The sequence below is a fragment of the Ictalurus punctatus genome, chromosome 23 (genome assembly GCF_001660625.3).
Source record: "Ictalurus punctatus breed USDA103 chromosome 23, Coco_2.0, whole genome shotgun sequence".
Classification (NCBI taxonomy): domain Eukaryota; kingdom Metazoa; phylum Chordata; class Actinopteri; order Siluriformes; family Ictaluridae; genus Ictalurus; species Ictalurus punctatus.
In genome coordinates this window covers 4,820,843-4,846,825 of record NC_030438.2, presented here as the reverse complement: position 1 = coordinate 4,846,825, position 25,983 = coordinate 4,820,843, and the positions used below count along the sequence as shown (strand labels likewise).

Below are 25,983 nucleotides of genomic sequence, written 5' to 3'. Positions count from 1 at the left end.
GAGCCGATATTGCCCAATAACGAGCAGGAAGATGACCAATGGGCGTGTCTTTACCTAAACTCGTATGTAAGAACATGTACCCTTCCTTTTCGTTCATTGTTTGTTATTGTGATATTAATAAACTATGCGATAATAAAAAAATCTTAATGAACGTTTGTGGGCGGGGCGGATTAAAACATCCACCAATCACACCGAAGGAACCGATATTGACCAATAACGAGCAGGATGATGACCAAGAGGCGTGTCTTTTTTTCTCTAAAATAATGCTTATATGTAAGACGCTGATCGTCCGTTAATGAGATATTAATAAACCATGAGGCGATTAAAAAAAAGGTTAATGAACGCTTGCATTAAAATATCTCTATATCTCTATATCTATATCTCTATCTATATCTATACACACACACACACACACACATACACACACACACACACACACAAACACACAAACAAAGGAAAAACTCCATACAAAATTAAATCAGGGTGGACGCTATGTCAAAAAATGTCATATAATATGTGAAAACACTATGTGTATCACGATAGATACTTTTATACTGTCTAACAAAATAAATTTACTCAAAAGGAGGACGGCAAATATTCTGTAAAAATATTCATAGTTTACAATTCTAAAGATGCAAAGCAATAAAAAGCTAAAATCAAAACAAGCATTTCAGATCAAGAGATAAGAATTGTAATTAAAAAAAAAAAAATTTAAATGAAAAGTAACACAACCTCACATGGGTAAAAAAAAAAGGTATACTGTTTGTATATCATTTATCACGATATTGAAATTGTATTGTCATATCACCCACCCCCAACCCACACATCTCTCTATTTTGTGCAGCATGATAAGAGCATGTTCTGGAAAATAATGCAAATAGTATTTTATTTAGAGGTTTTAAAAGTTTTACAATATAGAGCTCCAGAAAAGATTCTCCAAAGAAAGAAAGAAAACATGCTTGTACTACAATGGAGAGGGCGCATCCCTCTTGGCATGCAGTGTCAAGGCTTCCCCTGGGGTCTGGCCTGTGAATCCAAGTTCAGCATAAGGAACCTCTATAACCAAACCACGCCAATCCCACAGTGCGTTAAAAAACAGATTTGTTTTTTGTTTTGGTCAGTGAACATCACTGAAATGATAGCGACATGTTGTGGGTCGGTTTTTAGCTGCCAGTTTGCCGAAGAGGAGACTGCTGAAATTAACATCAATGAACGCTTAGGAATATTATGAAATGCAATTTGTGTGTCGTCACATAGAGGACAAAAATTCAGACTGAAACCATTCAAGTAAAATAACTGTTGCAGTTTTCCTTTGCTTTACCCCAATATTTTACAATCACCTGGTTAACTGAACCATGTTAACGCTTACATTCTGTGTGAACTCACAGCGATGTGGTTTGTTAAATTGACAAAAGTATATTTCAGGTTGTCGTGGTTGAGTTTTCCCCCCTGTTTCTGAAATCAATTTGTTCTTGGGGGAAAATCTCAAAAATAAATTAAAATCAATTTCTTGCACGTGGAATGTGAGTGTGTGTAGAAAAAGGCACGTGCTACGTTAAAAGTGTCTCATATTCTGGGGTAACTGTAACAACAGCACACCTCCTCTCCATAACTGGCACTTTACAGTTTTTTCTCCAATCTGAAGCACCAACAGCACCCCAGGAAAAGCCATGAACCAACCAGCAATTATGCAAAACAAAATAAAAACAAAAACAAAATTAGGGGGACTTTAAATAATGGGCAGAGAAGTAAAGACATTCAGAAACGGGAGTGGAGTCTCCTCCCACACTCAATTTCTCACTCTCAAACCGTTTGATCATGTTCGCGCCGGCTCGAGGGGGCGGCGAGATGATCCTGTGCGAAACAGATCGGAGAGACTCGCACCTATAGAAAGAGACACTGCATCACGTGCAATACTCCTCCCCAGCATTCTGCCTGTAAAAAAAAAACCGAACACATCTGTGTCCCCGGGCTCAGGTGGCGAGGTGACGGGAGGTCCGGAGGTCACCGAGACTTTCTGTAGCGTGACGTCCAATGCTGCCAAGGCAGGACCACCTTTTCGCCAAAAACAACAGTCCTATTTTTTTAAAAAGGTCTATCGCCTTGTTCAAGCAACAACGTTGTGTCCCCTTGCCATTAATGATTTAAAACAAAATGCAAACGGTATGCTTACATAGTTAACCTTCACCATGTCTACTCTGTAACAAGTAAGCAGCTTTTAGGAGCACTTATGTATTCTGCCTGGAGAAAAAAAAAAGACAAAAAAAAAAAACCTTGTGTCTAATTTCAACTCTCTAATTGAGGAAAGAAAAAAAAAAAAAGAGAGAGAATGCAAACTGATGGGGACAGTTTTGTTTTTGAAAAATAAAAATTCAGCAATTTTGTCATGGACTCGTTTTTCTCTTTAAATTGCCCTCCAAAAAAAGTGGTGTATCTACAGGCCCTGGGGCATCGGTCACAGTTCCACTTCGTGAATACGGGCCGAGATCCATCTCTCCAGCGTGCTCCGGCTCCTACTCGGCCTTCTGCAGGTCTCCTGCTGGGGGCTCGCACGGGCTCCGCAGGCTCTTCTGGAGAACATGGGCGTCTGCAGGCTCTATCCTCTTGTAATAGTTCTTTTTCGTTTCGATGATCTCAAAACCAAACTTCTGGTAGAAGTCGATCGCAGACTCGTTACTGATCTGAACGTGACTGAGGGAGAAAGGGGTTGAAAGAAAGGATTATTACTGGACAGAGGTGTATACTATGTTTATCACTCAACTGTATCGACAAATAACGTCCGTACAGTATAATTATATCCACGGCAACAAGCAATAAATCACCATTTATTCTGTATTCAAGTGATCAAAACAGAGCGGTTCAAGCGGTCATTGAATCCGAAGTTATGATGTGGTGAAATCATAAACGGCTCCAGTAAATTCCTCAGAACAACGCTACAGCTAAATTCTCCATTCTCACAGTTTCACTTCCTTCTTGGCTTGTTAAGTGACTTCCAACTTTTATTCTAATTTTTCAAAGCCAACTTAATTTGCAGTCTTGGGTAATCAGATGAGTTTATAGCCTGTACGACCCTCCTGTAATATGGAATTAAATTCGTGCCAATAAGTATTGAACATAAATTTTCAAGAACAAAAATATACAATGAGAAAGAAGATAAAACAGTCTGAAACTGAAAACCGTCAAATCAGTGCCACAAACGTAACGCGGTCTTCAAATAAACAGAGTTATTTGTTAACAGTTTTCTAAGCTTCCTTTTCGCTAATCAAGGTTTATGAACCCTGATTTTTCGTGTACACTTTCAAACTTTTCATTTACGCTGTTCTGGCGCAAATCTCTCGTGTGGGCGGGGCTTAACAGCGGTTTACTTTGGTTGTCTAGTGAGACTTGGATCGACAGCTCGAGTGTTCAGCTGAGGAGGTACGAGGAGGATGATTATGACGACGCTCTGTGCCGGACATTTGATGGAAAATGTCCAAAAGTCTGAGACAAACACTGAAAATCTGGGATTTGTTTCTGTTTAAAATTGGAAACAAAAGTTTTTGAAAAATAAATGACAAGAAATGTTCCATCTTGAATTTGCAATATTTAAATGTAAGCAAATCTGTGATATTGACCGTGCTAATGCCTTCGTACAAAAAAGTCAGATCAGGTCCCAGAAAGGTCTTATCGCTTCCATTGAAGCACATACTGGATCGAATCTGGATCGTTAGGTTTACTCAAACTTCTGGAGGCTGTGCCTGCTCGAGCGCAGGCTGTAATTAAGTAAGGAATAAAAAACACCATGCACTGTGCGGTTACACGGAAATAATGTTATTGTTTTATGTCAGAACTTACAGGTAAATGTTGTCAAAAGTGCCATCCTTCTCACAGATGTTCAGCACGTGGTTCAGCATCTTTGTTCCTTTTAACAAAAAAAAAACAAAAACAAAAAACAATGAAGAAATTTCAAAAATCAAAACACATTGAAAATTTTCCTTCAAATGTTAACTGATGAGTTGATGAATTGTTTTTAGTATTTCACTAAAAACAAGGTAATAAAACAACAAAAAATCTGCGTTTCTGAAGTATAATGACTCCTACTATGGCTCAAGGCTTTTAAAGTTCAATCTTGTCCTGCTTTGTGTGGAAAAACTGTACCAATGCCCAGTCTGCGGTAGGGTGCGAGGCAGCCCAGTGTCATGATGTACAATCTCTTCTGGTTCTGGGAGTGATCCACCCGACAGCACACGGCTCCCACGGCGATGTCATTGAAGTACGCTGCAAAATAAAAAGAAGCATGACTAATGGTGCATCTGATCCAAAAGCACGTGTGTGAAATAAAACCCTGCGTCATTCAGCTAAAGGAAAATAATTGACGACTGTTTGGTGTGATGAAGCGGCATCACTCAAACTTGATTATTTTCCCATAACATCACATCTCAAAGTGCTTTGTTGCCAACGATTACGATTTTTAACACTGCATATCGCATATTAATGTGTTGCACAGCTTTTAGATTTCAGTCTGTCTGAAAATGAGACATCAAAAAACGAGTGGAGAAAAACAGATGCACAAAATGTTCAGGTGTAAACGAGATCTAAGCGATCAGCGTAACAGATGTAGTTTTAAAATCAAACAAACTCAGAAACCATTCTTAAGCTACGTCTATATTAATCTGGATCAATTTGATCTGAAAACGCATGTTTTTCCTCTGAGGCGAAGCTTTTTGAAAATGCACTCCCAAGTGGATAAATCTGAAAACGTCGTTTTCGCATTGTAGCGTGGACTGAGAAAACGGAGATATTCAAAAACGATGACGCGTTTTTAGTTGTGTGACCCATTCGACTCAAAACAAACAACATGGTGGACGACGCTGTACCGCAGTCGCTGCGCCTACGATCCAGTTTGATAGCGTTGGTAAAGATTAATGTCACTTTGTACAACCTTCAGATTGTGTTTTTAAATAAACGCCTGGCGGAAACGACTCTTTAGGTTTTAACACGTGCACAGTATAGAGGGGTAAGTGGAGTGATGTGGACTTCTTTTAAAAGTGAGTCTGGAAACCTTTTCCCAGTACGGGGAAAACGTGTCAAAACTCTCGTTTGTAATACTCCCACTTACACCACAAACGTAGCAGGTACGGATTCGTTTGAAAAATCTAAACATGTCTGTGGCCTGTTAGCTCGGTGCCTTACCTAGCTTGGCGAGCTCTCCTACTTCCAGTACATCTTTGTAGAACTTGTCGTTGTAACTGACAGGGAAGATGACTTGGTTGAGACGCTTCAGCTGTTTAATGTTGTGGGGGGTGACGTCCCCCAGCTCGATCCGGCTACTGGAACAAAAGCAGAATGCTCAACGGGGTAGTTTGCTCGTCATTACAGAACAACGCTGTTGAAGACGATGCTTCAAAAAGTACTGGGGAAGATATTAGCACCAAAACAGTCAGACACAGTATTTAAATTTGGTGCATTTGGTTATTACCTTATGTGTGCTGCCCAACAAAACCAAGCATTGCTTCATCATAGCCATAAGGTTTATTTGTTGCCTTCACTTGACACCAGTTGGGGAATGACAGCGGTATTTATAGGGCGACTGCGTGCTTAAAACGACACAGCTGCAGTTTTAGGTCGCTGCTACAGCTGGGGGTATAGATAGAGTAACGAGAGAGCAACAAGTATACTGTCTCTTTCTCTCTCTCAAACGCTGAGAAGCAAAACCTTCCGCGAAAACCTGGTGTATGTACAGGATTTCATTTCACACAAATAGGAGCCAAACATATCGAGTCAAATAAAGACCAAGATCAATTGATTAAACATGTGGAGTCAGGCGTGGCTCCTGCTTTAATGGAATGAAAGCCTACAGCCACGGCGGCCTTTTATATCCAGAGCTTCATTTGTCCTTACGCAAGGCAGAACCAGCAGACACTTGTCTTGCCACCCTAGAGCCGGTTTCAGCGTTCGTTTAAGATTAGTACTCGTCACACTGTCCGAGATACTAATAACATCTTGCCTGAATTCTGAGCAATAGCAATAGTGTTCTCCGTGTCAGATTATACAAGGCTGGGCGATTTAACCAAAATATCGTATCACGATTGAGGACGTTTCTACGATACGGGATGCGTATCACGATATAGAAGCAAAAACAGTAGTATAATAAACAAAAAAAATAACATGTTAAACTGAGTTGGACTATACTTTTATTTAACGTCTACAAAGACAAAGAAGATTAAGGTAAAAAAAAAAAAAAAAAAGTCAAATCAACAGCATCCATTCGGTACCATATAAATTGTAATGATTAAGATCTTAAACAATAAATCGCCATACCAACGATATCTCAGAAAAGTGTATGTATCGCGTAATTGTTTATCGCGATATCGATATTATATGGATATATTGCCCAGCCCCAAGACGATACGCATGCTGAAGATCCTCTAACGAAAGACCTTAAAAGAAAATGACTACATTCTGTTTGTGTCATCGATCCAGAAAATCAGCTCACGCAGAAGACACAGTTGTGTAAACGAGAACGTGAATCAGAGCGAGCTTGACGTAATAAGGAGAATTTTCCCCCTTCCATCGGCATGTTTCGTTTACGCATCGGTATCGCAACTAGAGAGCGTCTAGCCGTCCCACGAGTTCTGCACGATCCTGTCCCTTCCTTCTCTTGGTGGCTTTTCAGACGATCGTCGTAGCAGTGCTTATGCTCTGCCAGAACTTTATAATCGACTGTCTTCAGACATGACGGCTCTACGTCAGCTACCGGCAAGCTTAACTTGCATCCAAAGAACTCTTTTTTTTAACGATCCAAGACTGCAAAATTGTAGTATAACTTCCTCGTTTTAAAATCAGACAGATGTAACACGTTATCGATACAGTCTGCTATAAAGTTCATGACGATTTTGTCGGGATCATCTTGTACAATCTGGCAGGGAACAATCTTTAAAGATCGCTGTGACTGTGATCGCAGTGTAAAGAAACAGCTTTAGTTAGTTTATCCCATACAGACTGACGCAAATTTGCATATATTTGCATAAACACTAAATAACAAATAAGCTCTAGTGGCCTCACAGCCAATCAGAACAGAGAAGCGCTTTTACTAAATTTGGCAATGAAAAACAGACACGCCCTTTTCCCCTTCAAGTGTACGTTTAAAGTAAAATTAGGCTTGCACAAGGTTAACCTAATCAAACAAATATTAGTTCTTATTGATTTGGGTTTAGAGCTCGCTAAATGTTTCATCTTTCATCCACGGATTTGTGTGTCAGTGAGTTTAAAAAGCGCGTACCTCATTAACATATATGTTAATTTAACCTGTTAACTACCCAGTTAGCCAACTAACACACACACACACACACACATCACTGACCGAATAATGAGTATTTAGCGTTAGCTTCACACTCGGATAGCCATCTCAGTTACGTTATTATGTACATTATGTGCTAGCTGTTTTGCTTATTATTAATCATAATAAACACATTTAAACCTCTGTGAAGTTTAAAATCACTGCTAAACAACTGCCATGGTTAGGAAATGTGCCATGCTAACCGCTAGCTTTTCATAGTCTGACTCAACATTTTTCACATTTACTTTCGACACTAAGCTAAGCTAATTTTAATACTGTACGACCTCCGACTTACACCAAGTGTGTAAGTTGTTTATTTATGTGACTTAAATTGATTAGTGTTGAGTCTGACAGTGCGTCCGGTTTTAAATCAAGCTGCGGTTAGCGCTCTCGGGTTGGCAAATTCTTTCGCAGGTAAGTTAGCGTTAGCATTAGCGTTAGCATTAGCATCGCTAGCAACTCCCCCGCCCTCCCCTGCTGAAAAAAAATAGACGAAGAGAGAAAAACTTTTTTTCTGTGACGGCTTAAAGGTGGATAAATCCACACGCCGTTACTCACCCTTTCATCTTTATCTCAACTTATCTGTGGCTTAAAAATTCACCGAGGTCGTCGTAATGTTGTCCCAATACAAAAGAAAGAGAAATTGGTGCTAACTTTGGGGTGCGAGCAACTCTCGCTGCTGTTCCCTCCACATGTAGGTTGCTAACAGACTAGCAAAAGCTGCTGCTGTCAATTCGCTCACCACTGTGTTTTTTCCCACACCCATATTCTGACAAACTCCGCCTCCTTTGATACGATTGGCTTGATGTGCCTTATTTTCTGAGCTACTATTGGCTATAAACTCAACAGCCCTTGTGGTATGATTTGGTAACCAATCCCAATACAAGAGGCGGGGTTTAATGAAAACGGTTAGGAGAAATAACGCAGCTCCGAGGAGCAGCAACAACAAGCAAAGACAGGGTATGGGTGCCGGAAGTGACGCAAACTGCTTTAACCTAACAGATTAAGAGTCCCAACCGACTTTCTGTCATTAAAGGTGACTTCTATGGAATTTTACATTTCTATGTGTTTCTGTGGACTCCAGTGGTTTCCTTTCTAATTTATTTGACTTGTTTGAGGCTAAAATGCTTGAACTAAGAAACATTAAAACACTAAAAAGTTTAGTGTCGAAAATAACTGTCATTGGGTTTGATCATGGATGAAAACCTACATCGGAAGAGTAATTAAGTTTTGTTTTCTCTTCTATGTTTTTGATATATGTATACGATATTTGATATATATGTATGTATGTATGTGTGTGTACTCTTTTGTAATATTATAGTTATTTTGAATTTTTTAACAGTTTTGAGCATGTATATACACCCACTCACACTAGAAGGAGCTGCATACATCCATTTTCACATTTGTCTCACTGTGTATAACCGTATTTACTGTCGGTTACACTAGAGGGCGCTGTGTATCTCAGTATTTACTCTTGGTTACACCAGAGGGCGCTGTGTATCTCAGTATTTACTCTCGTTTACACCAGAGGGCGCTGTGGATATCAGTATTTACTCTTGGTTACACTAGAGGGCGCTGTGTATCTCAGTATTTACTCTCGTTTACACCAGAGGGCGCTGTGTATATCAGTATTTACTCTCACTTACACCAGAGGGCGCTGTGTATCTCAGTATTTACTCTCGCTTACACTAGAGGGCGCTGTGGATGCCGGTTCCTGTTTCTCCAGAACCGTCGAGTGAATGAAGTCAGCTGATCTGTTCTCCTAGTCGCGTTATTTCTCATCCCTTTTTCCCCCCAGCACAGCCCGAATCTGAAACTCTCTCCGATTCTTCACATCATTTCAGGTAATTTCATATTCATATTCCATCCATGTTCAAGCGGCGACAGATTTTTATTTTAAATGTATTTAAAAGTCGTGTTGTTATTTTGGCCTGTCATTAGATCCCAGGTAGCTAGCCTAGGTGGCTAAGCTAAATTCATTACATTTTCATCCGATTCACCAAGAAGGGCGACATTACCATAGTAAATAATGACAGTTTAGATTATTTACACGTTTTACAATGTAGAAGTGTTTATTCTCTTTATATTTTGTATTCTGCCTGGTTGTTTACGTGATGCTCGTTTGTCCCGTCTGTAACCTTGGGGAATGTACAGAGGCTGCGCGTGGAACGACGCCATTTCATTTCTAAAATTTCTCTTCGTCAATTTTATCATCTATTTAAATATTTTTAATTTGTGCAACAATTTAAAAACAAACAATCAATCCCACCCGTGTAAGGAGTCCATCCAAGCAAACCAGAATGAATCGGATGCCTAAGAAGTGCAAGTGTAAAAATCAAAATAAATACATGTAAACGCTCATATTATATTATATTATATTACATTATAGTAAACTGCTAATAAAATGAATAAATAATTGCATTAAAATGTGTTTTGTTGTATGAAATTCATGCACATCCTGCAGACTGTGTGATGGTCACGTGACTGCAGATCCCCGAGACACTTGAGCTCTGTGCACACATTACACGTTTATTACACGTTTATTACACGTTTATTACACGTTTATTACACGTTTATTACACACATTTATAATACATTTTTTCAATTTCCATGTTTCTAACTCCATCTCTGAGCTCAGTCTTTCACATCACGTGATGTTCTCCACCTTCCTCCTTTTATGATTTCATATTTACTCTGACAGTGATTTATTTATTTATTTGTTTGTTTATTTATTTATTGAGATTGATTAACATTTTACTTGGTTTTCCAAAGCAGGTGCAGTATAATAGTGTTTATATATATATATATATATATATATATATATATATATATATATATATATATATATATATATATATATATAAAATATGTGTGTATATGTATGTGTGTGTAAGATGAGGAGCTTCAAGTGAAGTAGTTTATAGTAGCACTCTATAAAATCTCTCTGGGTGTAAATATACAAAATAAATATATTTCAGAATAAATCATAAATCTGATAATCAGTCTGTACAGGATTTCACTGAGTGTTTTTTTTTGTTGTTGATTGTTGCGGCCAAAAAGGCTTGATATTTTGCTACGATTATTATTATTATTATTATTATTATTATTTTATTTAAATTTTTTTCTACAAAGTTTTTCGTTGCAATTTGCGGAGTGTTTTGCAGAAAGCTACTTGAATTGGTGAAATCGCAATCACGGTCTTTCGCAGTGATGTTTGTTGGTAAACGAGACTTTTTAGTCGTGCTCTTGTTTGACGCACGTGTATCGAAGAGGGATTTGGCTGAATGCACGTTGTGATGACGTCACGTGAGACGCCTTGGCCTAAATCTGCGGAAAAGCTGCGGACATTTAGAAAAATTGCAAGCTATTACGGTCCAGTAATGATTTTAATGGTTAACAGCTGATGGTTTGTTATGGTAGTAGAAAGCGATAGAATTTCTGTCATGGTTTGTACTGTTTTGTTTTGTTTTTCAGCAGGGAAGAGACCTCTCTCTATAGAATTATTCAGAACTCTACCCGTGCCAGAGGAGTTACCTCAGAAATGGCGTTGTATCATAAAGCAGGAATATTAGAAATAATGATGGCGTTTATTAAAGAATAAAGCTGCTGTTGTCAGGATCAGTCGTACGGACTGTATATACACACGGTAATAAACTGTTTGTAAGTGCTGTAATACATTACTTTATCGCAGTCTACCACAGGAGTCACGCGCCTGCTGGCGAGCTCGACGTGTTCCTGTTTTTGAGCTGTTCACTACAGCAGTGTCTATGGTTTAAGTATCTCTGCTGTCTCTTTCTTCTTTTTTTTTTTAAACTGTGAAATTAAGATCAAAGTCCCCATTTGGTCGCGTTTGTTTTGAGAAGTCAGAGATTATTCTTAGTAAATGTTAGCAGGATCAGAGAGTGGATTAGACTAACCAGGATTAGATTAAAGAGAATTTAGATTTTGGTCCATTTTGTTGATCTGTATAGATATTTGTAAGTTTAATACATATATATATATATATATATATATATAAGAGTTGTCTTGCAATGCTTAGTTTTGACTGTAGTTAAACAAACCAGCAATTTAAGCATTGACCTTCTTATCAGCAGATTAATTCATTGATAAACTCTGGGATTCATTATTCATGTCCACAAATGATCGTTTCACAAGATAAACAAGACAAACATTCCTGTTCGGATTCATCAGGAGTCATCTGATTATCAAAATCTTCCCTTACTATATATATATATTTTTTTTAAAAACCCTTTCTTTTAATTTGAGGAGCTCTCTTTCTTTCAGCAACCCATCGAATGTAGCCTGCAGTTTTTGGAAACGTAAACCACCTCCGAAACTAAAATGAATCCGAAATACACTTATAAATCTGAGTCAGAAATAATGGAGCAATAGGATTAAATGAAGTCGAATTTAAAACCAAAATGCGGATTATTTACTAATTTAAATACAGGGCAGTTCTTTTAGAGCAAGGTTTTCAGCTTGTCGCAACTCTAATAATACACGGTGTCTAAAAGTCTCCACACAGAGGGGGCTATGTACACTAGCACCACGTCGGTCACACCTTTGTCAGTGGATGTCGGTGGACGTCCACTTCTCGCTTGGTCCGCAGCACTTCCGGTCTTTTTGGATTTGCTAATAAGTTTGGCAACAGTGTCGTGTGTGTGTGTGTGTGTGTGTGTGTGTGTGTGTGTGTGTGTGTGTTATTTGCTTGCCATGTTTCCTGTTAAAGTCCATCGGAGACCTTGCGACAGCTTCCCGATCCAGCCATGAGAACGATTTCAATACGTTCTTCTTTGCCAAAGGCGTCTTTGAAAGGCTGTCTGAAAAAGAAAAATGTATAGCGTACATGAAACATTTCGGAAGACATTTTTGCTGAAAAGTGTTCATTTTCTCTATGTACGGAGACTTTTGGGACACCCTGTAGGTATGATTTGACCTGGAGTAAATTAACAGTGCGGGGGAATCTTTCTGTCCAGTTTATTCATCGGTATTTGTCTGAGAATTTGCTTTTGCATGTCGGGAATTGCTCAATCGAGTAACGCACATGTTCGTGCACCGTCATTACTCAGGGTCACATCTGTTTGAAACGTTCCTGAACGTCTCGGGTTTGTAATACTGGAAATTCCTTCACGCGTCTCCAAAAAATAATCTATATCTCAATTTAGAGATCAAATTAATAAGTAAATCTGCGCAAGTGAATCAATCAGCGTGTGTGTTCACAGGCTGTAGTTATGCCTCTTTTTGGATCCTGAGGAAAGATACGTTTCCGGGCAGGCTAGATTAAAATGAATTTGTTGTCGGTCGAAGAACGACGGAGAAACGATATCGGAAAACGTCAGCGTTAATCCGTTTCGGAGACGCCGAAACGGCGAAGAATGTTCTGGATAATGCTTTGGAGATTGGAGGCGGAGAAGAGAGGGCTAATTAAAAGTTGTAGCAGAAAAGGAATCGGCTAATTTGTTTTCAAGAACGGATTTCGGACTTTCCCGACAGAGCTGCCCGAGTGAACATACAAGACGACGGGGAACTCAGACGTGCTCGACCCAAACGTACAAGACGTTATACGTAGTCCTGTAGTACCGTTTCTCCTTCCAGCCTCTCGTGCTGAAGTGGCACATCCACACAGACTTGCCAGAATTACTCAAGCGTCTATTTTACACCCCGTTCCTCTTTTCCGTAGTCAGTCACAAGCTGTGCTCATGTGACCCTGCTTGATAACCGTTCTGTACATATGATCTAAATCTTAACTGTCACGAAAATCCTCCCTGATGAATTCTGATACCAAACTGTAGGTCAAAACCTGTAGGTCTCAAATCCAGCTGCATTCGTAAAGTCTGTGGATATTTTATTATTACATAATACTGTATTTACGGGAAATAAATACTTGTAGGTTTGGTCTGTAGGTTTAGCAACGACTATATCGGTTCGTCGTGCTGAAGCGGCTCAGCATTGCGAAATCAATGAATTTTTACAAAAAATTTTTTACTCTGGAATGTGGTTTTTGTTTTCCAGGTCTGAGCAACCATGTATTTATTATACACTTTCATACCACGGTCGTGTTCTCGATCCTGATTGGTCAGAAGGTGTTGATTGATTTTCTCTAACAGCGACTCTGACAGTAGTTCTCAGGTTGATATCAGTGCACTCTTTCTAATACGTTATCATAATAGTAATGTATACGTATGTTCTACATCCGACGTTTTACATAATCTAGGACTGATAATGAGCAGATTCAAAAAAGAAAGAAAGTGTTATTCAACAAATAAAAATGTCTAATTGTTGATGTGGTGAAGTTTTTAGTAAGGAGTCTCCAGTGTCAGCGCTTTGTAACAATCCGGACAGAGGACTTTTCGTTAATCATCTTTTATTCAGTAAAATGCTAACTGTGAGGGTATATGAGGAATAAAACCCTCCAGGACGCGCTTCCTATAGGAAAATAGTCCATTTTGGACTGGTAAGAGGAACCCCGCTTACTGATTTTATTTCTTTGAGGCCATGTTTGTGGATGTTCCTGTAACACACACAGTTGAGAGACAGGAAGAACTCCGGCTGCTCACATGAACATGACTAACGTGCAATCCAGAGCCGACTCTTAAAATATCTGGCAGTGTGGTGTTAATGGAAAGAATAAAAAAAAAGGAAATCCCAGTGCATCTCTACTGATGATCCTGTGAGGTCCAGCTGTTTGTGTTTAACAGCTACACAATTCATTTTATACTGAAAAGCTTCAGTGAGAAGGGCGAGAGAATGGAATCAGTATTGTGATATTGAAGTTAATGAGTTAAACCGGTCACTAAATTGTTGTATATTGCGAACAGGCTGAATGTTCCCAATGGGGGTTTGTTTTCTGGGTGAATCATGATGTTAAAAAAAAATCAGTTAAAACAAAGTCATATTAAGGCTATATGTTTTGCACAAAAATGTTCTGTCATTATACTTAAAGACGTTTTCATATTGCATAATATACATCACTATGTTCAGTTTTGTTTACACAGTGCCAGCATTCAGGCTTCTCACAGAAAAATGTTCGACTTATCGTCAATCGCGAGTTCAAATCCATCCATGCCACAGCCGTCCATGGCCGGGACTCCGAGAGAGCAAATCAGCCGTGCTGTCTGTGTGGGAGGGGCTTACTCTTTCTTCCTGTCAATCACAGTGACACTAGCCAATCATGAGCATCTGTGAGCTCATGTACGTGGAAGAGGGCGGATAGCGCTTTCCTCAGTGTGTTGCGCTGCTCGTTGGCTTCACGTGTCTCAGAGGAAGCATGTGTTCGCATTGACCCTCACTGTTTGTTAGCTGTCGGGGGTGGGGGGTATGGGGGGCGCTGCCGGCTGGCTGGTGGGAGGGAACTGGCAGGTGACTGAAAATTTACAGCATCACAATATCATAATATCAACCAAGTTCAGCATGAATATCTGGGACGAGTCTTCAGTAACAGGAGTAAAAAAAAAATTTTTTACAACGCATCTTTTCTTACTTGTTTTGCTATCGCATCCATACTAAACTTTATTTCCGTTTCTAAAGTAAATCCATCCATCCATTGTGTAAGGAATCATGTCTTATACTGATATTATCAAAACAAATGAAAATGGTGAATGGGATTTAAAGGTCATGGGTCGTTGTCGTTTTCATAGGAAACATTTGGCCTGAAAAGAAAATCTGGTAACACATAACGGTGTTTTCGAAACGATGTGTGTCAGTAACAGAGTGGCTCACGTGGCAAAGGAAATAATGACAAAATTTGGCAGATTTGTCACCGTATCACGCAGTACAGAAAGTTCTCCTTCTAGTGTGTAGTCTGATCTCACTCTCCGTCTTCAGACACACACCTCTAACATGGACTTTTCCAAGCTGCCCAAGATCCAAGATGAGGAGCAAGAGGGACAGTTTGGATACGTACACGGCGTCTCCGGACCTGGTTAGTAAATAAAACATTTTACTTTGCCTCGCTTTTAATCTTCCATCTGCAAAAAGTATTTTAAAAAATGTTATATTGACACGCCCCCCCAACCCTTTCTTGTATATTCAAGTAAATTTATCTCACCATCAGGATTTACACTAAGAGTCTGCATGTAGCTTCACCGTGTAAACGTCTCATGTGTATGTGCGTCCGTCCCTCAGTGGTGACTGCTTCCAGCATGGCCGGGGCGGCGATGTATGAGCTGGTGCGTGTGGGTCACTGTGAGCTTGTGGGAGAAATCATCCGGCTAGAGGGAGACATGGCCACCATTCAGGTGTATGAAGAAACCTGTATCCTTCACTCACCGTCGATTAGGAACTGTTTATTTAGTGGTCTTGTAGGTACCTCAGACCTCCATTTTACAGGAATCAATCTCTGTTTTCTTCTTCGCATGATGTTTAAGAAATAAAGTGTGACCAAAATTTACCAAAGTGTCTATAGTTCTGTGCATATGGTTTATTGGACAGTGCGCTCTTCATTTTTGTTCCAGGATGCATGACTTCTCCTTATGATGATTGGTGGAACCTCATAACCAACTGACAATCACTGAACCTTAAAGAACGTGTCTCAAATCAATAAGTTCTTCAGCATGCCAAATAGTTTTCCTGAGCTATGTTCAGCTGGCGTGTCTGTCGGTGACCCGGTCCTGCGTACAGGGAAGCCCCTCTCCGTCGAACTGGGACCCGGCATCATGGGCTCCATTTTTGACGGTATCCAACGTCCACTGAAGGACATCAATGACCTGACCAAGAGCATTTACATCCCCCGAGGAGTGAACATCGGCGCCCTCAACCGCGACATCAAATGGGAGTTCTCGCCCTGCAAGAGCTTACGGGTATGTATTCCGGAAAAGCGAATGAAAGAGTGGATTTTCAGAAAAAAAGAAAAAAAAAGGTTAAACAACTCGCAATCCATCTTTTTTTTGGTTGATAGTCACTCAAAAAATGTATCATAAATTGCTTGACGTGACTGTTCCACAGAAGAGCTTATCTCTCTACCCTCATCAAGAGATCCGTATATATGAATATGCAAATTCGGGCACACCCCCAGCATCACACATCGCCGCTTACTTCCCCTCGTAAACCGTGTAATAATGTTTCGTTTAATTCGTGCATTTGCATATTAGAAGATAATACACTATGAAATTTATGACTGAATAATAAATTAATAAACAGATTCCTCCAAAAGAATTTTGTAAAGTTTAGGGTCATTTTTAAAAAAATTTTTAAAGCATACTGCCAGTTTAATTAAAAAAAAACAAAAAAAAAACATTAATACGTTTTGATTATACTTCAAGAAATTGGTTAAATAATGTAATGTTAGAAAATCCAAAAAAAAATTTAATTGATGTGATTTTTTTTGTTTTATTAGATCTAACATAACTAAAAATGCCAGTCAGGATCACTCCACTTTGGGCCGCATTCAGATTTGCTTATCAATATTTACTCAATGGAAGTTCAGCATATTCCGAGTTGTGTCACGCACCCACTTAAGCTGATTTGCACCTGCCTTTAACGGAGTCCGGTTAGAAGTTCAGTACGAGAGAACGAGGACACTTGTTTAATATTCGTACTTGTTTCAATGCCAATACACGAACAAAATGTAAAATAAATAAATAAATAAACTCTTGGCTGCCGTTTTGTATGTGGTGGTGTAATTATTTACCTGTAAGAACTGAAGGTCGTATTTATGTAGCCGGAGGGTCTATTTCTTATCCAAAAACATCAAGACTTAACGATCACATATCAAAGACAATAGAAGAATAAACTCTTCATTTTTTTTTCTTATTAATTCTCGGGGTAGAAGTTGCCTTTTACACTGAGCTATAGGGAGCCTGTGGTTAGTTACGCTGCCTCCTAAATCGTTAGCTGATAAACACGGTCGAACTTGTCTGCCCTACTTATGAAATGAAAGGGTTTTAGCGCACAGAAATCATCATTTCATCATGGTGCTGATCTTAACTTGATGATAATTTCAGGAAACGCAGCTCAGATCAGGTTGAAATATGGCATATGGGGAGTGAAAACAGTATAATACATATTTGGTACACTTCGTGTTACTACAATGATCTATGATTTGATCTGCTATGATGATTTGCCTCAATTTAGCTTAGGATTCAAAAGAAAACGTTTGCTGGCAGTGTAACAAATTCCTTCCTCACTTTTCTGTGTCAGGTTGGGAGTCACATAACCGGAGGAGACATCTATGGTCTTGTGTACGAGAACTCTCTCATTAAACACAAAACCATGCTGCCACCCAAAAACCGTGGTACCGTCACCTATGTGGCACCACCTGGCAACTATGACGTCTCGGTGAGCTGTGTGGCTATTTTGTTTAGACCGTAAAGCAAATATTCTAATAAATATAAAAGTGTGGAGTATATACATGACGCAGAAGTGTGTGTGTTTATAGGATGTGGTGTTGGAGCTGGAGTTTGAGGGGGTGAAGGAGAAGTTCACCATGGTGCAGGTTTGGCCTGTGCGCCAGGTCCGACCCGTTACTGAGAAGCTGCCTGCTAATCATCCTCTGCTAACCGGCCAGCGAGTGTTGGACGCCCTGTTCCCGTCAGTGGCTTTATTTTGTTCATAGACGCAGCGCCTGACATCAACATTCACCTCCTGAAACTTTTCCAAAAAAACAAACCCTCTTTGCATTAAGGAGCCCATTTTGAGAATCACTGATCTGCATGGTCTGATCTACCTACATCTATATCTATATTAGGGATGTAACGAAATGTATTATTTGGAACGAAAAGATAAACAAATAGGATGTACACAATTTATTTAATAATAAGAAAAATTCTCAGCAAGCTTGACGGAAAGGTTCACAGGGCGTCCATGTAGAGGCGTGCGTTGGGCTTTGGGGCAGGGATCCTGCAGGACGCATCAGATCTGCACGAATGGGAGGTTTTAACTTTTAGGCGAGCGATGAGATAGGGAGCTCGTGTGACGTAGAAAGACCACGTTCATTAGCATTAACATGAGGCTTTTACACTGATCATTTGTTCATCCTTAGTAACTGCCTGGTCAGGGTCATTGTTTTAAACGAGTCTACTAGTTTGTTTATATTTTGGGAAATTGAGCCAACTAAATTTGTTAGCAGATATCGTGGGCAGGTAGAAACTAAAATGATAAATATGCGATTGGGAGTAAAAAACAAAAACAAACAAACAAAAAAACAGTCCTACCCACATCTGTAGTTGAGACCAGAACTGGAGGGATGTAGCTGAGGCTGAGGAACTGTCAGAGCCAGAATTCGCACTCCCTGCTGACATTTCTATGGCTCCTTTTTTTGCCCCTAGTGTTTTTTTTCAGTGGGGTTCATATTTAATTAAAAAAATCTCAGATAAGTCTCTCTGGATCACTAAACGGATACAGGTTGCATTAGACCTCTGTACATCAGCGATTGGATTTTTGTGTGTGCTTTCCAAGCTGATGCTTTATTTCTATTATATTGACAGGTGTGTACAAGGAGGGACTACAGCCATCCCAGGGGCTTTTGGCTGTGGAAAAACCGTGATCTCTCAGTCCTTGTCCAAATACTCCAACAGTGACGTCATCATCTACGTGGGCTGTGGAGAGCGAGGTAACGAGATGTCCGAAGTACTGCGAGATTTCCCTGAGGTGAGAAACGGCACACCATAACCTCACTCTGGATGTGATTATGAGTGGAGTTCAGTATGATGGACGGCGCTCTGGTTTGTCCTACAGCTTACCATGGAGGTGGACGGGAAGGTGGAAAGCATCATGAAGAGAACGGCTCTGGTGGCCAACACCTCCAACATGCCCGTGGCTGCTCGAGAGGCGTCCATTTACACAGGTACCGGCCCAGCAGGCGTGTCTTCAAAGCTTTGGTTTAGCATGTCACTTTTGTTTTGTCTTCGCCTTTGAGTGTTTTATTCGTCCGTGCTTCAGGAATCACTCTGTCCGAGTACTTCAGGGATATGGGTTACAACGTGAGCATGATGGCTGACTCCACTTCTCGATGGGCCGAGGCTCTCAGGGAGATCTCCGGGCGTCTGGCCGAGATGCCTGCTGGTGAGATGATGATGATGATGATGATGATGATGTTGATAATAATTATAATAATAATAATAATGGTTCTGATAATGATATAGCATTATTTATGCATTTAAAATGTGTCCCTTTGCTTTACAGTATGTGCCAAAAACTATAGGAATGGACAATTAAGCAAATCCTAAATAACAGTAAATAAAGAGGCATTTTATTTATTTATTTATTTATGTATTTATTTATTTGTAGGGGTTATTAAATTTTTATTTGAGCCTGCTCCATTTCTTACAGGATTATATTATTTATTGTTATTCACCTGTTTTGGTGCCAGGTCTAATCTTTTATGAAAAAAAAAACAATTTCTAGCCTTGTGTACCCCTCTAAAATGAGAAACCACGTCTCAGTAGAACTTTCCTACTTCATTAATAAAATGAAAAGGAAATAATTTAATAGCTAAACAATGTTGCAGTAATAAGTCTTTGCATTATGACCAGTCCCTCCAGGATCTCACGATTTTGCGATCGCGGAAATGAATGCAGAATCGAGCAAAAACTCGGAGGAGCTTTCAGTTTTTCTAAATTACCACAGATTTGGGTCAAAACACGTCGTGTGACGTCATCACAACGCACATTCGGCCAAAGCCCTCGATTCGCCTGGCAAACATGAGTACAGCTTAAAGGTCTCCTTTACCAACAAACATCAATATGAAAGACTGTGCAATTTTGCGAATTGGCCAATTCAAGTAGTTTTCTGCAAAAAAGCACAAAAATCTCTGTGGAATTCTGTACGGACTGTATGACAACCATTAAAGCATTCATTTTAAAATTGTCACTCTTGCAGATGCATCACTATTTCACTGACTGACTGACTGTGTGTGTGTGTGTGTGTGTAAAACAGATAGCGGATACCCTGCATATCTAGGGGCTCGTCTGGCCTCATTTTATGAGCGCGCCGGCCGTGTGAAATGTCTCGGTAATCCCGAGAGGGAAGGCAGTGTTAGCATCGTGGGAGCGTAAGTGGTTCTCTCAAAGCCGTTAACTTTTCATTTTATCAGCAACCCTGTTGCTCACGGTCTTCTATTCAGATAAATGAGATGTTTTATAACTTTATAGTGTACACTGAGAAATGATAACTAGTCCAGTTGCGGTTATTAGGAGATTCATGATGAGTATTGGGGTTTTTCTGCAGTGTTTCGCCCCCTGGTGGAGATTTCTCCGATCCTGTGACATCTGCTACGCTAGGTATTGTACAGGTAAGAGCTCAACATGCCCGTTTTCTCATTCGTTCACTACAGTAGTGGAATTTTACTTTCATAAACACTCTCTTGTTTTTTTTGTGTGTTTTTTTCCCCCTCTCAGGTGTTCTGGGGTCTAGATAAGAAACTGGCCCAGAGGAAGCATTTCCCGTCTGTAAACTGGCTAATCAGCTACAGTAAGTACACGCGAGCGCTGGACGAATACTACGACAAGCACTTCCCCGAGTTTGTGCCGCTGCGCACCAAAGCTAAGGAGATTCTGCAGGAGGAAGAGGACCTGGCTGAGATCGTACAGCTTGTTGGCAAGGTGAGCAAGTTTGCATGAATCTGCATTCTGAGTGTTTTAAACGTTATGAAAATCTTTCAACTGCACATTCAGAAACAGCGGACATGACCAAAATGGGGTTTCATTGCACTGTGTGTGTGTGCGTGTGTGTGTGTGTGTGTGTGTGTGCACGTGTGTGTGCCATGGGGAAAACGTGGATTAAAGAACGGATCATTGTCTTTAACCATAATTGTATTTATTATTTTTTTTAAAGTGATGAATGTTCAGATGCTTGCAGCAGACTTGTTTTAATGAATATGTCGTGAAGGACAGATTTAACAATTCGGCCTTTTTTGTATGCTTTGGTGGAAAACCAAGCCACTTACTTACCATTACTTCCTGGAGTTACCAATCATGAGCTGGTAATAAAAAGCAGGACTTTTGGTCGTTCATAGAAAACACACAGTTCTGTTTTTTTAGCTCCAAAAGCATTTTTACCAGCAGTTTGTGCAGTACATAAAGGTGTAAACTGTATTTTATTTCATGTTTTTCTTCTGTTTTTAAAACACCAGGCTTCCTTGGCCGAGACAGATAAGATCACCCTTGAAGTCGCCAAGTTGATTAAGGATGATTTCCTGCAGCAGAACGGTTACACGCCCTATGACAGGTTTGCTTCTTTACATAAAGCGAGGTTTACATTGGACGATTACTTTAGTCGATGCTGATGCTCAAATCAACCCAAATTACACTCTCATTCATTTTCGTCATCTAAAGGTTCTGTCCGTTCTACAAGACAGTGGGCATCCTGTCAAACATGATCGCTTTCTACGACATGGCCCGGCACGCAGTGGAGACCACCGCCCAGAGCGATAACAAGATCACCTGGTCCATGATCCGTGAGCACATGGGCGAGATCCTCTACAAGATCAGCTCCATGAAATTTAAGGTGAACTTTTTATCACTATCGTTAACGTTTCTATCTAACTCCTTTCCAGTTCAAGTTCTAGCCTCACAAGCGGGCGTGTAAAATCCAACCCAAGATAACCGTCATGTCCTGATATCAAACCGGAAATGAAACATCGACTGGGTTTTATTAACCTTCATAAATGTTCGGAAGGTGTTGATGAATTTTCAGTACCAGCAGCTCTGACAGCAATGCAGCTGCAAGTCACAGTATACAGTATAAAAACACAGTATCAATGTGCTATAATCAATGATCTGGTGAAGTTTTTTGTTTTATTTAACATCTGTCTAAGGAGTCTCCAGTGCCAGTGCTTTAATAGCAAGTTTTACACCATGGGAAAATTGTTTCAGTTTCCCTGTAACATGAAAAGCTGCTTTTTTTTCTTTCTTTTTTTTTTAATCTTCATGCGTTCCACGACATTAACTATATATAAAATGCACTCAAAATATGACGTTTTTTTTAGTAAATAAGAAATTGTAATTGTCGGCAAATTACTGTAGTATAAAGGCAATAAAACACTTTAGATGAGAAAATAATCCACTTCAGGGTGGTAACATTGCATCACACAACCCATCATTAATTGTTTTCTTATCAGCTCTTTAATAATCGAGGCTATTGTGAAGGATAAAAAGGATGAAATAAATGCTAATCACATTTGCTTTCTCTTTCTCTCAGGACCCTGTGAAAGAGGGCGAGGCGAAGATTAAAGCCGATTACGCGCAGCTGCTTGAGGACATGCAGAACGCTTTCCGTACGCTGGAGGACTAGGTCCGTTTCTGCGTCCGCATCAGCTGAACTCGGCTGTGTTTCTCTCCCTGTCTTCGCTCCATTCAGCAACATTCCACTTCTTTCTTTTCAGCCTTCCTCTCACGGAGCAGCAGTAGAAGAAACTGTTTTGTCGTCCGGATCCTCCTCTATTTTGTGTGTGTGCGCACGTGTGCGTGTCGTAGTTGGTTGTGTTTGTGTTTTTGTGAGCGTTCCAGAAGCATTTTTTTTCGTTTTTCGTACTCCACTCTACTGCCTCATCCTCCAGTGGTGGTGTTTTTTTTTTTTTGTTTTGTTTTGTTTTTTGAGATTGCTAGATGTAGATTCCTTTCTGGTGTAATTATCATTCCAGTGTTCTCTGTACAGACGATTTGAGAGATGTGATGAATTAAACAGAGTTACTATTTATTGCTCCGAGCTCTGGTGGTTGCTTGTGTTTTTCTTCGGTTCTGTTTTAAACTGTATTGTCCCGTAAGGCCGCCATGTAATTTAATCGGGGCATCGCACGCCTCTCGTGCACCGCTTGTGTGACAGTGTTTAAGTCCTGCAACAATAAAATGAATTACAAATGTGTAAGTTGTAATGTTTGTGTGAGTGATTTTATACATCAGTGAGACAGGGTGCATGATAAAGTATTTTATATGACATGGGGAATACTCCGGTGATATCACTGAAATAAAAGATGAAAATACAAATACTGAGACAGTTCCGTCAGGAAGCGATACAAATTGTAGACAAATCATGGAAGAATAGACACGAATAGTCCAGCCATTCATTTACCATACCAATCACTCACACACACACAACAGACAATTTGGGAATGCCAATCACATGTCTTTGGACTTTACAACTCATGTCTTTGGACTGGAGGATGAAACCAGGGGTGGGATTCGAACCCCCAACCCAGGAGGTGTGAGACAAATGTGCTAACCACTAATCCCCCCCAACTAATAGTCCATGTCTGGCATCAAATAATCACTTGTTTTGATCATTTTTGTACAGTTGTAATTTCATCCAAAGATTCCTTCTTTGATTTGCATGAAAGATACTTGTGCCTTCTTACATAAGTGAGGTTACACATATCGTGTTAAATTTCCTTTCTTTTATGACTGTGCCTATTATTTATATGTTTGTTTCACACTAGAATTGATCTCCAGTTTCTCTAATGATGGAATCTATTGTTTTTATGATTTTGTCACCATAAATATAAAATGTAAGAAGGGCCACAATGAGCATGATATCAAAATCTGTTCATATGAAAACTTCAGGTAACTGTACAAGGAAGCGCAACATACTTACGTGTTTTCTTACTTGTTTACGTTTTAGATTTGCTCAGCTTTTCTTTAACATGACCTTTGTTCTTAGCTACTGTTCTGTGGTGCATATTTTTTCCGTGAATGGATTTGTAGATGGATTTGTGACTGTGGAGCCAGTAGAGGGAAGCAGAAGCTTAAACATGTTCTTATGGACACGTTTTTACTTCAGATCTTTGAAAATCAACACCCAAGATGAGAAGCATTTAATTAATGAAAATCCAGCACTTGATTTGCTAATTAGACCATTATTTGGACAGATTTATTTTTGGAGAAAGAAACCAAGTACTTTGTGTTATTCATAACAGATGATTCAACAATCGAGGTGCCATTTGTTTTGCACTGATATTACATTTACGTATACGTAACATGAAAGTGTAGAACTTTTTAAACACAACAGACTATAATGTATTTTTAAAACATTAATTAAACCTGTACAAAATTTAGAAAACCGCATATATCAACTAAATTTGACCTTGAAATAATTATCATTAAAATAAATAAAAAGAAAAATCTTTTTTTTTTTTTTTTGCATTAATGTGGGAATCCATTTAATATCTCATGCTTGAAACATCCTTTTCCATGAGTCCTGCATTATAAATCATGAAATGTACATGAACACTTTCACTCCTATGAAATATTTGGAATGTTCCAAAAGTCACATGTTCAACAGGATGTTACATCATTTGAATTTCCTGAAGATCATGGGAAGATGAAAAGTAAGTTCTCTGATTCTTTTTTTTCTCCTTCATTTTCAGTGATATTGTAATAGTGACTGAAGAGGTCACTTTGACAGTACAACCCTTTCTACCCAAACTACAGACTGAAAGAAAAGGTTTCATTTCCTCTGTCATTATGAAGAACTAGAGCAGCCTCTAGAGGCGTAATAAAAACTCTCACTGACTAATTTTTTTGTGTTATTTGAAGTGGTTTTTTTTTTTTTCCATTTTGGATGTCTCTATTTTTTTTTTTATTTGTTATTTGGAGTGTTATTTTTTGGTTCAGTTTGGATGTATATCTTTTATTTACTTTAATATTTATTAATAGGTATACCTCTAATTTAAAATAATACATTTTCAATCATATAGATGTCCTCATACCGTTAGCACGGATGCTATCAGGTCTTTGGACTTGCTATGTTGTGTTTTTGGTCGCCAGAGGTCCCCGTTTTTCCCCCATGTTGTTTTCCTGGCTGTCTGTGATTAGTATTACTGCTGTAACCTGTGTCTCATTCCCTTGTGTCTATTTAAGTTGCCCTGTTTCTTCACTTGGTGTTTAGTGTTGCTAGGCTAGCCTTTTGTGGCTTATGTAAGTTTCTCTGGTTTTTGCGTTTGTTGAATTAGTGAAACCTTTTTTTGTTATTTTCTTTCTCCCAAGTATCATGTTGATGGTTTACTTCTTTCAGGAGATTTTTGTGTGGTGAATTTTATGTCTGGTTATTTTCTGTTCTTTTACCCACTGAACTTTGTGAATAACGTCTGTTTCTTGTTTTGGAAAAAACTTATTTTCAAGTTACAATGGCTAAATGGCATCGTAATCATGGAATCAGACATATTTCGACCAGGCTACTATAAATGAACTCGTCCACTTGTTAAAAACCCAGAATTTTTCCTCGCTGAAGGAATAAAATCAGGTTTTGCTACGGTTTGAACTCTTTGTGTTTTTACATTTTTCTGTCCTGACTGTGAGAAAGTGTGTAACTTATGTTTCAGTTTTGTTTTTGTGGCCAATTTTAGAATTCTCCCAACTTCAGATATTGGATACAAGCACACTTTTCATCACTGTTTCTTCTGTTAAAAGTGATTTTGACCCAGACAAGTTTCTCCATGGACGTGTGTGTGTGTGTGTGTGTGTGTGTGTGTGTGTGTGTACTCTCTGACCCTATGTGTCACTTAGGAAATGTAAAAGAACATAATGTACATTAAGGGAAGAACAGGGATGTGTCTTGCTATTGTACATCACAATCGTATGCTCACAGTGCATTATGGGTATTAACTCATTCCCACAGTTCCCTTGTGTCTGAAATAACAGCCTTCCTATTCTCTATAAACATCAAAGGACTTTATTTTTGGGTATTTCGTACCTGCTAGGGTCAATCCTTTTGGACGATAAGCTATTGCAGTGAAT

The 25,983-nt window shown here is 39.3% G+C and overlaps 2 protein-coding genes across 3 annotated transcripts; one reads left to right on the top strand and one right to left on the bottom strand.

Annotated features, from left to right (window-relative positions):
* Positions 1-869: 869 nt before the first annotated feature.
* naa50 (N-alpha-acetyltransferase 50, NatE catalytic subunit) lies at positions 870-8,039 on the bottom strand. 2 transcript variants are annotated; one of them, XM_017453306.3, is made up of 5 exons: positions 7,877-8,039; positions 5,173-5,306; positions 4,138-4,257; positions 3,835-3,901; positions 870-2,691 (listed from the first exon to the last, which is right to left on the bottom strand). In XM_017453306.3, the coding sequence occupies exons 1-5, from the start codon at positions 7,882-7,884 to the stop codon at positions 2,514-2,516; spliced, it is 507 nt and encodes a 168-aa protein (XP_017308795.1). In that variant the 5' UTR covers positions 7,885-8,039; the 3' UTR covers positions 870-2,513. The 2 variants fall into 2 exon arrangements, with proteins under 2 accessions (XP_017308795.1, XP_017308794.1); XM_017453305.3 differs by having other exon boundaries at positions 5,173-5,309; positions 7,877-8,037.
* Positions 8,040-9,016: 977 nt separating this feature from the next.
* atp6v1ab (ATPase H+ transporting V1 subunit Ab) lies at positions 9,017-23,119 on the top strand. Its single transcript, XM_017453679.3, has 15 exons — positions 9,017-9,162; positions 15,143-15,239; positions 15,443-15,571; positions 15,902-16,116; positions 17,456-17,593; positions 17,694-17,845; positions 18,742-18,904; positions 18,992-19,100; positions 19,196-19,318; positions 20,192-20,306; positions 20,483-20,546; positions 20,653-20,856; positions 21,387-21,481; positions 21,589-21,760; positions 22,454-23,119. The coding sequence occupies exons 2-15, from the start codon at positions 15,158-15,160 to the stop codon at positions 22,544-22,546; spliced, it is 1,854 nt and encodes a 617-aa protein (XP_017309168.1). The 5' UTR covers positions 9,017-9,162; positions 15,143-15,157; the 3' UTR covers positions 22,547-23,119.
* Positions 23,120-25,983: the final 2,864 nt, after the last annotated feature.